This window comes from Convolutriloba macropyga, chromosome 5 (genome assembly GCF_964194025.1).
Source record: "Convolutriloba macropyga chromosome 5, txConMacr16.3, whole genome shotgun sequence".
Classification (NCBI taxonomy): domain Eukaryota; kingdom Metazoa; phylum Xenacoelomorpha; order Acoela; family Convolutidae; genus Convolutriloba; species Convolutriloba macropyga.
The window spans coordinates 35783058-35796486 of record NC_134472.1 but is presented as its reverse complement, the minus strand read 5'-3'; the positions used below and the strand labels follow the sequence as shown (position 1 = coordinate 35796486).

Sequence of the window (13429 nt, the reverse complement as noted above, 5' to 3'; positions counted from 1 at the left end):
CCTTGTAGTGTTTCGCTGCGTCTTCGCTGATGACGGCAAAGTCATCTTGGGATCTTCTCATTGAAATGCGTAACGTAACTCCACTAACCAAATGTTTCTCACATGAAAAGAAATCAACCGCCAACTTTCCATATAATGTTATGCGTGCGGATTGTCGCACTGTTCTTTTTCTTATATCTGATATTGCTGCTGGAATAGTGCCGGGGTTTTCTTCATACTCGTAACCCTGACATTTCAGCCAGGTTTTCTTTGCGTCTGTCCCATGAGAGAATTCAGTTTCTATGAAACTTTTGTGTGCATAGTGTCCATTAGCTGTTGAAATTTTGATACCATTTGCAGAAACAGTACAGTCGGCGAAAAGTGAATGAAGTATATTATTAGCAAAATATGGAAGATCACTGGCATTAGCGTCACCAGCTGTGAAGCGCAAATCCGTTCCATCTGTTTGAAGTATTCGACACTTGATCTCCAGGTAAATTTTTTGTAAGTCAATAAAATTGTTGCGATCACCAACAACTTCAAATTCCAATGATGATCCTGACGGCGAATAAAGCGGTCCTGTTTTTTGCTCGAATGATTGATCAAATGTTACCAGCAAAGGTGGTTTTTCAAATAAGTCTAGAGAACTGTGAGTAGCTTCAGATGGTATCACAATATTAGTTCGCATTTTTCACTCGCGAGAAAAAATCCAGACGACTCCTTTTTGGACGGGGTTTTCGAGAAATGATTCTTCTGGTTGAGATTTTTCGTTTTTGGTTTGAACGAGGTCTCGTGTATTGTCGTCTTTTTCGTCTAATTATTTTACGACCTGATGCAATACGTGATTGAAGAGATCCACCTATTTGTTTGCGAGCTGTTTTGGCTACTGTACTTTTCAGTGCTTGTTTTGCTGACTTTCTTTTGGTTGCAACTTCTACTAACTCCGGTGCTCCTTGAACCAATAAATCACGACCAATCTTTTTTGCTGCGGGCCAGAGAAATTTGCGTGCTAATGGCAGAGCAACTCTTCCAATACCTGCAGCAAGCGCTCCAAAACCGCTGCCTCTTTGTCTGTAGTGTCCGGAAAAATGCGGCATTGATTGAGATGCTTGATTGCTGTAGTATGCCTCCATATTAAATAATTTTTTGAAATTTTAAGCTGACTATAACTTTTCCGGTTCCAGTAAAAGGAATTAGTTTTCCAGTTTCGTTTCTCAACTCTCCCTGTATGTTCTGAATGTTGTTTGATAATATTGGCTTGTAATCCAAATTTGTGTAGGACTTGTGGTGTATGGGTCTCACTGTGTTTATGCTACCGTTTCTCAAACGTCTTTCAGACTCAATGATTTTTATTACTGGAGCTCTCACGTCACCAACGTTCTGATGTTCAATAATATCAATGTATACAATTATTAACTGTGATCCGCAAGTGATATCAACTGGAAATTCTCCAACATGTCTGTTCAAAGAGTTGCCTGTTTTTTCTGACTTGTAACCAATGTGAATAAAACCATGATTCGAAATATCTCTTATTCCTTTAAAACCAAGAATACTGGGTACTTCTTCATCTTCAAATGACAAACCTTCGTTAGGTCCAAATTTCAAAACTAACTTTTGCGTTACAGTGTCAAAATCATAGTCAAAGTTTTTCAATTGAGCGATTCGAAAAATTTCTTTCAGAAGCTCTTCTGAACTGTTGTATATACCTTTGCGAATTCTTCGAAGTTGTCCGGTTCGGTTATGTGAAGCATCAAGTTCAGCGCCAGAACTGACATACGCAACTATTTCGGCTGAGTTTACATTATTGATGTTTGAGGGAAATGATATTGAAGCAAGGGCAACTTGCCAATCTCCATCTAACTGTAATGGTTGAGCGAGTTGATTTCGAAACTTGGCCATAGTATTACTGGTAAAAATTCCCATTGATGCATTCGATATCAAATCAATAGTAAATTCTCTATGAATACTCATGTTTAATCTTTGACAGGAAGAACGTTCACTTGGACTAATTCTGGTTCATAAAATTTACCTTCAATTATAACGCTGTTTGCGTCTATAAGGTTGTATGTTGGTGGACTAAGGGTAGCAACCTTGAATACTGTGAAGACTTCGTCTGTGTAATTTTGTTTATAACCTTTCCTAAATATTTCGTCTGGCTTTGCAATCCGAACCAGGTCTCCTTCGTATTTTGGCTTGTACTTTTTTGTGCTAATTGCTAGGGATATTAGAAACGGTTCATGTTTTTTGAAAGTTTTATTTGGTGCAAGTTGGGTAACACGATTAACACGAGTGTTTATAGTATTTACAAACTGGGGCAATTGCTTAATATAAGTCCAAGTCCAATTTTCCTCCAGGTATTTGTGAATAATGTTTTTGAGCGATCGAATATTCCTCTCAGCAAATGCCGACTTGGTTTCGTTTTCGGTTGTATATAAATGAATCTCCTTCTTTTCACAAAATTTTTTGAATTCACCTTTAAACTCGGATCCCTTGTCTGTCCAAACCCTTTCTGGTTTTTTCTGTTCGATCATTTTTTTGAACGCTTCAACAACGTCTTTTGCATATAAAGCCTTCATTGGTTGCACTCTAAGGTATCGCGATAAAACATCAACAGCCACCAGTAAATATTTGACTCCATTGTTGTGTTGGGCAATTTTATCCATATACGCCACATCGACAGACCAGATTTCGTTTATTCTGTATGCAACAACTTTTAGTCTCGGAAAAGTTTTTCTGAATTGTCTGTATTTTGTGTATGGAGCTTTCGACTGAAGGTATTGAACCACTTTGGATCTTGGTAAACCACTGGCTTTCTTCAAGTTAGCAATGCTACCAAAAGCTGCACTACCTTTTGTGTATAATTTGTTCAATTGTTTAACGTGAGAGGAAGTAATTTGTCCACGAGCTAGACGGTTGGATTTCGTGTTTTGCATCTTCAAAGCTTCCTTCATCGTCGCCAGAAGCTTTTGATTCTTCTGTTCTCGAGACTCCTGATTCTTCATTTTCTGGTTCATCCTCAAACAACTGTATCTTTTCGTTTAGTGATAAGGCAAGAAATTTTGTTTGCGTATGTATTACAAGTTAATTGTGAACTGATATCTAGAAAGGTCAGGACTTTGTAATGTTCAAGTGAAAGTTTAGAGGTTGTTTGTTGTAGATCGTAAAGAAAATCTGCGACAAGAATTCCAGTGCTTGACTTATTAACCACTAGTCTTGATGTCTGATCCAGCGATAGAGATTCTGACTCTAATATTTTTTCCAATATTATGCTCGCTTTTTCAAACTTTTTTCTGTCAAGGTGTTTAATATCTCTCAAAACACGCTCCCTGGAAAATTTTGTATCAGTTTTGTCATCTCTAGTCTCATTCAACTCATCTTTGACATTCTCCAAAATATTATCGGTCTGCTGTTGCGTGTCTTGTTGCGTGGTAGAAGGTGCTGGTGGAGACTTGCTTCTTTGCAACAGTGATATTTGTTTTGCTTTCTCTCGGACATTTTTATTGTTGAGAAGTTGAGCAATTTGAGGTTGTTCATTCGCATACATTTGACGAGGAATTAGCACAAACTCTTCAGTGTGCATTTTGCTCCAGAAAAGCAATACAAGGTAACGCAATCAGTTTAATTAGACGGATTCCAGAATCTGATCGAAAAATTTTGATTCTCTCACTTTTTTCAACTTTCTGTCTGCAAGTTTACGTAGTGGTTTCTCGAATTTTTTTAATTCAACTTTATTGATCGGTACCACTCCAGAGAGTACGTTCATCACACAGTCACTCAAGAACCAAATGAAATCGCCCTGATGTAATATTCCTATTTGAGCTGTGTTCTCATTCCTCTTATTTACCCATTGCTTGAGCATAAGCAAATGTTTCTTTTTCATTTGTAATTGTTGTAATGACTGCTTCAGGGGAAGAAATGTAAAAATTAGAAGGATCCGGTCCAATTAGTTGCGATGAAAAACGTAAACCCTGGCTAGTTTTTGGGTCGAGATCAATCATCAAATGTCCAAAGGGCTCCGCAGTTGCTAGTTTGTATGCTTCTTTTATCAGTTGGAGACAATTCAACTGTTTTCCAAGATATTCAATTTGTTGAATGTCACGAAGCGACTTGAATAATATTATGTGTGTTGTATTCAGATCAATGGTTCTGGACCATTTGCTTTGATGGAACAAATTATGCTTGACGTATATAACATGTAATTTGCGATGACGTCCTGAGGTAGCTATTTTTACAAATTCTTTATCGTTGAAGATTTCTTCACATGAATCGTCATAGATAAGCAGACAATGCGATAGTTTTTTTGTTATATCAAAGCCTGAGTATTTTAGAAACTCAATCCCTGGTATAACTCGTTGCATATCTTTGAAAAGTGGTTGGAACTCTTTGTAAAAATAATAAATTTTTTCAAAACGTGGATAAAAGGTCGAACCTTTTAGCATTCGAAACAAGAGTTCTGTTTTACCACAACCACTTGGTCCTACAATTGACATGAATACCCTGTCATGTGTAAGAATAACTTTGTTCATAGTTTAGGATTAGGTAAAACGTAACCAACTAAACTCGATAAGAGAGCAATCCAAATTGATTTCTCTTCACAGCTTTCTGATAATAGAAAGAGCATAGAGAAGCAAAGAATGATCATTAAGACAATGATACTCACTTGAACAAAAAATATTACTTCGGACCTTGGCACTGTTGAATTTGAACAACAACGCCATGGGGGCCTCTCCTTGTTGTTTACATCGAAGACTAAATTACTGATACCGGCGTCAGCCTCGTCTCTTTGATTCATTGGAGAAAAATAATTAAGTGAAAAGTGATTTGAAACAAGGATGATATAAAATGTTAATTCTTTGAATTATTCACTGGGCAACTGTTTCATGTACCAGAACTCAAATAAATTGAAACCTTTAATATGACTTTTTATCTCTAGTTTATAACAAACGGTTGATGAGTGATTTTCCTCGAACGATGGTTGATTGAAGACTTTTTCAACTTCGGGGTGCTCCAAGACATATAACCGCAACTCATTCGGCATCTCATTAAGTGATAGCTCACGTTCTGGTGGTGTTTTTTTCAATCTAAATTGAGGAACTTTTTTGTCCGCCCATTGCTTCCAACGTGGGATTCGCTTCTCTTTGGGGGACTGTATAAGCTTTTCGTTTGTTTTGTTCATAGCCATAATTGAACTGATTCCGATGTTCTCGAGCTCTCTGTTTATTTTTTAAGTACAGTTGGAAGTGATAGAAATTATCTATCACGGGCAGGAAAGCCCTAAAGCTGTCTAGCTCGTCGGGAGAAAGAGTAATGGTTGCAAAATAACGTTTTGCTGCTGCGCTATAAAGCGGGTTGTAACGCGGTTGTTGTGCTGTGTTTGGCTTATTGTTGAGATAGTTCGCTCGGTTCTGTTGATCACTTGAAAAATTATTCTGTATTGGTGGAGAGGGATCCTGAACTCTATTGAATATTACAATCGGTTGATCGTCAAGTGGAGTCAAGCAAGTGAATATCTTCAAGTTGTCTGGCAGATAAGTTGTTAAAGTTGCCGTGTCTTTTCTGTGCATCACTTTGTGTCCACTGTGAGAATATTCTTGCTTTACGTTCCGCGCAGTGATTTGATAATTGATCGTTTGTTGAACGAAAGTTTGAATGAAGATAACAGGAGGGAACTTGTTCTTCTGATATTATCTCTGAGATTCGGGGACAATTTAGATCCTCCAGATTATAAACAGTTTTTTGTAAAAGCTTACTGAGGAGCTCACACTTTTCAATGCCTTTGGCAAAAAAATTTTTCCTTGTGAATCGGAAACTGAAACTCAGACAGATTGTTTTCAAATCACAGTAAGGTATATCACCTTCGTCCCAATCAAGACCGTGTAGGTTATTGGTCAACCAAATAACAGTTTGTCTATCGTGTGCGGGTAAATCAGTGAATTTAAGGGGCGGTTTGAAAAATATTGTATCGTTGTAACTGGAACACAAACTGAGTTCTTTTATAATGAATCCAAGTGACTTGAGTTTGAAACCTTCGAGATCGAGGACAATAATATTTGTGGTTTTGCTGCCAAAATTTTCTAGCATTCCAATTCACGAAACAATTGTGAATGAAAAATTTTCACTGATAGAATGAATAAAATTCCTGTCAAGTGTCCCAAAAGACAATTGTTTACTGGTGAGTAACGGAAAGCGTAAACATATCCAGGGCCTTTGTTTCTGCAATCTTTTATAAATCCAGCGGCGTCATGCAATGCAGCATGAAGCCGTAGCACTTTGCTCCGTTTCAATAAAGGATCTAGTCTTGAATTATCAATTCCAATGAAACCACCATAGGGTCTAAATTTAAGTGCTATTTCTCCGTCAATTTCTGGATCTAACAAAGAACAAGCAGCTACGAAATATAATTGTCGATAAGATATGTGTGTATAATTTATGTTACCTCTCAGTGATAAAACTTTCTCATGAATGAGCTTGATGTCTTTTGTTCCTATTGTGTTCATTATTTATTGTTTACTGAACGTGAGCGTTTAGAGTTTTTGTTTATAAATCTTTCAATTCTGATTGGTTGTCAACTTGAATAATAAATCAAGCACTCCGATTGGTCAATTAATTTTGGAAAGTTTTGTGACCCTGAACATGTTTGGACATGATCTGATGACTCTCTAAATAATATATCATTAGTGATTTTATACATCTACTAACAGGTTAGTTGTTTTACTGTTGTTTTCACCAATTTATGTATGCATTTATGGACATAAGTGATTATGACCATAATTGTGTACATACTTAGGTAAAAACTTGTTTTCTTGTACAACTCTGGGTTTTTTATCATTGTGTACGTATGTATGTATATGTATGTATGTATGTATGTAATGTATGTATGTATGTATGTATGTATGTAATGTATGTATGTATGTATGTATGTATGTATGTATGTATCTATGTATGTATGTATGTATGTATCTGTGTATGTATGTATGTATGTATATATGTATGTATGTATGTATGTATGTATGTATGTATGTATGTATGTATGTATGTATGTATGTATGTATGTATGTATGTATGCATGTGTGTATGTATACATACATCCATACATACATATATAGATACTCACATACACATACATGCATACATATATATACATAAATACATTCATACATGCATACTACAATACACACAAACATTCATACATACATACATACCTACATACATACATACATATATACATACATACATATATACATATACATATATACATATACACAATACATATATACATGCATATACATAAATACATATACATAATACATACATACATACCTACATACATATATATATATACATATATACACAATACAAATATACATGCATATACATATATACATATACATAATACGTACATACATACATACCTACATACATACATACATATATACATACATACATATATACATATACATATATACATATACACAATACATATATACATGCATATACATAAATACATATACATAATACATACATACATATATACATACATACATATACATGTATACATATATATGCATGTATGTGTGTATTGTGTATATGTATTTATATATGTAAAATAGGGGGACATTTTACTACATTTTAAAAAATTCCAATTGTCCCACCCCGTTGTAGATGGCCACCCCGCAGAAATTTCAAAATGTCCCACCCCGTTGTAGATTGCCACGCTGCAGTAATTGTCCGTCCCCCCCCCCCCCCCCCGTTGAGGTTCTAGTCAGAATTTTATACTAATCCTGTTTTTGTTGTTTCGTTATTTAGGTCTCAATGATGGGTGTAATCATAGGTGTCATAGCTCTCTATTGAGGTGGTTATTAGTTATTTCGGTAATTTGATTTGAAGTCTTATGGTGTAAACAATGTTGACTCCATTTTTCAATATTTACTTTTGTTTTTGTTCTGTCACTTTGTCTCGTCATAAACAGCTCTAAGTGGCTCTTTTTAAGTCAAATTTTGACCAATTTGAGGGTTTTTTCACGTCGAATGGTTTTCAGAACTTTGATACGACTGGTTTTCAATTAATGCCGTTTTTGTCGTTATTTTGTTCTGTTTTCACATTCGTGATAGGCTCATTGGCCCTTTTATGAGGCATTTTTGAGAGACAATTTTTATTCAGTTAACAACAGAAGGCTTTTACCGACTCTAATTCGACTGGTTGTCATAGTAGTCATGTATGATTCTTCTAGTCGTTTTTATTCACTGCTACGACTTCCAAGACTACTTGTTTTAAATATTAATGATTTTTGGATTTTTCTCTTTTTAATAATGGTTTGGTTTTTTCGCTTTGTCAATATTCGTAAGAATCATTAGCGTTCTACTATGTCACAACTGACTCCGCTTAAAAGTTTCAGTTTATTGCTTTTTTGACTTTGGCTTCATTTGTTTTCGAGTTTTAAAATTATTGATCGTTGTCTGAATTTGGTGATATTTCTCTTACGTGGGCCGTGATATGTTTTCACTGAAATGATATATGCTTGCCATCAATAGATAGTGCGATAGATGTTGTGTTCAATTTTTAGTTACGTATTTCAATTTATTTGATGCCACTTATTTGAATGTCATTGTAAAGACAGTTTTTTGCAAAATATTGCTTATTGTCTTTAACGTTCTTTTTTTTCTCATTGATTTTCTGCAAATTTGGCGTTTTCTGTTTAAACTTCCATTTTGGTATGGCCATTCCCAGTTGACGCTGTTGGACACGATAACTTCAATCACCCTAATTATCCCTAAGGGAAACGAAATAATTTTTATAAGTGTTCTGTTTACTTTCTTAGACATCTTGGTATATGATTTGTTTATAATCGGATTCTGTTCTTTTGAGCAAGATGATAGCGGTGTCTTAAGTATGCCCAGTTATTTGAATTTTAATTCAGGACTGGCCTTGCTGTGTTTTTGTTGTCTGACGAGCTTTGTGGTTTTATATTTGTTCTAGAATATTCTTTACTTAACTTTTTCAGTGACTTGTTCACGCTTGATTACTTGCTTTTTTTTGCGTGACCTAAGTTGCTCGCATTCAGAAATTATGTCTGTTGATAAACAAAATTAATTGTAGGGTAATTGTTATCTAGGCGCTTATAGCCGAGTTGTTAATGATTTCGACGCTTATCCCGGGGTTTGGGGTTCGAACCTCTCCGTTGTCAAAACTTTGTGCACACCAAAATTGTTCTCAATGAAATTGGCCGCGATAACTTTTAAGGTGGCCGCGATAATTTTTTTTCCAATTCATTTATATATCGGTTTCTATCTGCAATATCTGCTAGAAGGCTTCTGAGAACACGTTTGAAGTTTTATGATGTTTCAATCCTACGGTTTCCGAAGTGCTATTTTTACTACCATTGAACCACACGAAGATTTGCCCGGCCTCCGAACTTCAGCCCACATTTTTTTGGGTCGTGCCGGTCATTTTTATGCGATGTTCTGATCTCCAATAGGGTTCCCATTTAAACCCAAATTTTCCAGCTTAGACAGCTATCGAATAGTCTTTTCAGTTGGTTCTGGATACTTTGCTGGTATGCGTGAGTGAAGACTCGCACGAGAATGATGCTGTCGATGCACCACACGAGTGCAAGACCCTCAAGGCCAGCCCAGACTTCGTCCAGAACCTGAAGGCCGCGGGTGACCACTACGATGAGGTCAAAAACAGGAAGAAGAAGGGCAAAGGGGGTGGCAATGTCGAACTGAAGGGAGACGGCGAAAAGGGTGGAGATGACAAAAAGGGCGATGTGAGTCATCAACAACTTTTCTTCTTTTTTTCTTGCTTTGTTTTCTCACTGTCATCTTAGGGCTCAGTCTATGCAGTTGTTCGATTTTAATAGACGCCCTCATGTTAGCCGGCTATTATAGCGGGCCTATTTTTTTACGCCTCGTATTGATGGAGCGTCTTTCTTGATCGGTAAATTTTGTTGGAGTGTAATTAATAGCCGCCGTCAGCCTCTCAAAGGCTATTATTTAGGCGCGTTCTTTTTTGCAGTCCAAATTGTTTAAATGCTCTCAAACGAAATTTTTAGCAATTATATTAGTCCTATCGGTCTTTTTTATGCGATTTTTCGCTTGACCGATTTTTCGTCCTCAAAACGGGATAAACTGGTAGCGCCCAGCGGGCATTAAGAGCTCTTAGAGCCTTTCAGCTCTGTTTCAGCTCAAAATGTTTTGGAGACATACTTATGGTGTTAAGGGCGACTCTTAGAGGTTGAAGACACCTCTCCCCCTCCCTCCCCATCTGCCCCCGGTCCACCCCCTCCCGTGGCTACCGATTGCTAATAACACGCAATTTTATACTAATTTTTACATTTTTTTCAAGCTTTTTTGAAAAATTTTGTCATTTTTTTTAGTTCTTTCAGCCCTAGGTGTCAATGAACCTCCTCTGGCCATGGATTAGTTTTCAACTTTTTTTATCACAAATTTTAGCAATTTTTTATGCAACTTATTGCATAGCTTCTAGATGTAATGGAGTGTTTTTAAAGAATTAAATATCAGCAATTTATAAAAAAATATTTGCAATTTTTTCAAGTTTTTTAATCTTTTAATTTTTTCTCATTTTTCCGGCACCAAGCTTTGATGACAAGCTGTTGCATAGTTTCTAGAGTTAATGGAATGGTTATCAATATTTTATTAACTCCAGCTTTAGCAATTTTAAGATAAATTTTTTTTTTTGAATTATTGTTCCAAGTTTATGGATCTTTATGATGAAACTATTTAAAGCTTTAGTTAGGAATACTGGATAGCCTCTTGAGACAATGAAATGGTTTTGAAGATTTTAATATCTTGATTTTGAGCAAGATTTTTGTTAAAATTTGCAATTTCAAAATTTTTGAATATTTTTGTCCTTTTCTGAGTTTAACGATCTTTACTGGCCAACGAGGCTTTTCAAATCTTGCAGATGGGTTACTCGACATAACCCCAGAGAGAGAAAAAGGTTTTGAACATTTTGACTGCGAAATCTGGACGTCAGTCGGTTTTGTTTGGTTTGTATTGGTGTGCTGTATTCGTTCTTCACTAAGAGGTCTATTGGAGAAGTGTCTGTTTTAATCAATTTTATTGGAGTGAATTTTAAGCAGGAAAAGAAACACGAGAAAAAATGAAACAATGTGAAAGTTGAACTGATATGGAGTGGAGCAAAAAAAGTTGTTTTTTTTTGTTTATACCACTGTTTTTGATAGATCGAGAACTTGGTCTGTAAAAAAAATTTCTTTGAGCGAAATGTTTTTTATGTGCGGCTTTTTCAAGCATTTTTTAAATCTGTTTTTTGGTTAAGAGTTTTGAATAGGCTATGATTTAAATTTGATGTATGTATTGATAGCATTCGAACGAAATTGCTCTCGAAGTTGAAGCCGTTTTTGTAAACGTATTAGTCTTATGCAGAATTTTTGCTTGACCGTTTTGACTTTTCGACTAAGTTCACTTGACTTTCGTTTTGCTCGATCTAAATTGCCCTAATTCGTTGTAACATCGCTGACGTGTCATCCGTTGAACACAAGTAGTGGCCTTCGGTTTATTTTGTCAAGTTTTTGTTACAAACATATGACGTCACAATCACTTTAAATCTGCTTTTTGTTCATTCGTTTAAGCAATTTCAATTGAATTGCTTGTATGACGTCATTTTTCAATCTAACTTGAGCAAGTTTTTTGTTGATTCTCGTGAATGTGTGTCACTCCAATTGGCAAGTGTGTGTGTGTGTCACTCCAATTGAGGGTTATTTGACAGCAGCTAATAGAAGCATTAATGCGTTATACAGATTCTTATTCAAAATTAATCTCATCTTTGAATAAAAAGTTCAATATTTGGTCGGTTTCTTCTACTGTCTTTTTGAGACTACAGATCTACGAAGCTATTGCGGCTAATTTCTGGTAATCTGCCAGATATGTTTTAATTTTGCGTTTTATTGGTGGTTATAGTGGCATTTTGTAACCTAGTGAAGTCATTTCAAGCCGCCCTCATTTATTTTAGTTACTCCTCCCTCCTCACCCCGCCTCTCGAACACTGAAGTAGGCTCTAATAATTTTGAGCTCCCACTATTGGTTCGAGAGCTGTTCTTCCGACGTAGTCGTATATGTTTGATTGCTTTCAAACAAAATTTATAGCAATTATATTAGTCCTGTGACTTTTCGTCCCCAAAAACGGGATAAACAGGTAGCGCTCGTAGGGCATTGAGTTCCCTTAGAGCCCTAAGCCGTACAATATCTTCGAATGGGATTCACCGAAACAGTTTTGAGACAATATCATGGGCGCTGGTTGTTTGAGAGCAATTGGCCCGACGTGAGTTGGTTATTAATGGCCACACAGCGATAATTGGGTCTATTGTTGGACTTTTCTTGGTTTTTACGACCATATGACGTCACAAATACTTCAAATCTGCTCTTTTTCACTCGTTCATGCATTTTCAACTGCTTGCGTAATGTTTTTTTATTGCGAGTGTTTTTTGTTTATTTGCGTGTTTAGGTTTTGGTCACGCATGACTTACCTCACTCTCAAATTTGACTTCCTGACACTGAAACTATTTTTTCTTTACTTCAATCCAGATAGATGAGATCAAATTAGTGCGTGTAACTCTAATTGAAGGTTATGTGAGACCAGCTAGTAGAAGCATTAATGCGTTATACAGAATATTAACCAAAATTTAACATCTCAGCTTTGAATTAATAAATTCAATATTCGGTTGGTTTCTTTTACTATCTTTTTGAGACTACAGATCTACAAAGCTATTGCGGCTAATTTCTGGCAATCTGCCTGTTGTATATTAATTTTGAATTTTATTGGTGGTTGTAGTAGTATTTTATAACCTAGTGACGTCATTTGAAGCCGCCATTATTTATTTTAGTTACTCCTCCCCCCTCACCCCGCCTCCCCAACACTAAAGTAGGCTGTAATTTTTTCGAGCTCTCACTCGTCGTTCGAGAGCGGTTCTTCCGACATAGTCGGATATGTTTGATTGCATGCAAACAAAGTTTATAGCAATTATATTAGTCCTGTGACTCTTCGTCCTCAAAAACGGGATAAAGAGGTACTGCTCGGAGGACATTAAGTTCCCTTTGAGCCTTGAGCCGTTTTATATCTTCGAATGGTATTCACCAAAACTGTTTTGAGGAGACAATTTCATGGGCGCTGGTAGTTTGAGATCAATTGGCCCGACGTGAGTTGGTTATTAATGGCCACACACCGGTAGTTGGGGCTATTGTTAGCCTTCTCTTGTTTTTTACGACCATATGACGTCACAATTACTTCAAATCTGCTTTTTTCAATCATTCATGCATTTTCACCTAAACTTCTTGCATAACGTCATTTTTCTTATTTGAATGTTTTTTGTTAATTTGCGTGTTTAGGTTTTGGTCTCGCGTGACTTACCTCACTCTCAAAAATGACTTCCTGACACTGAAACTATCTTTTCCTTACTTCCATTCAGATAGAT

At 36.2% G+C, this 13429-nt stretch overlaps 1 protein-coding gene across 2 annotated transcripts in view; it reads left to right on the top strand.

The window, feature by feature from the left end:
• Window positions 1-13429, top strand: part of LOC142339359 (choline transporter-like protein 1) — a 246177-nt gene that overhangs the window by 224406 nt on the left and 8342 nt on the right. For both annotated transcript variants that reach the window (XM_075389359.1, XM_075389358.1), the window contains one exon: window positions 9512-9745. In XM_075389359.1, coding sequence (XP_075245474.1) covers window positions 9512-9745 — 234 coding nt within the window. The remainder of the gene's footprint in view (window positions 1-9511; window positions 9746-13429) is intronic.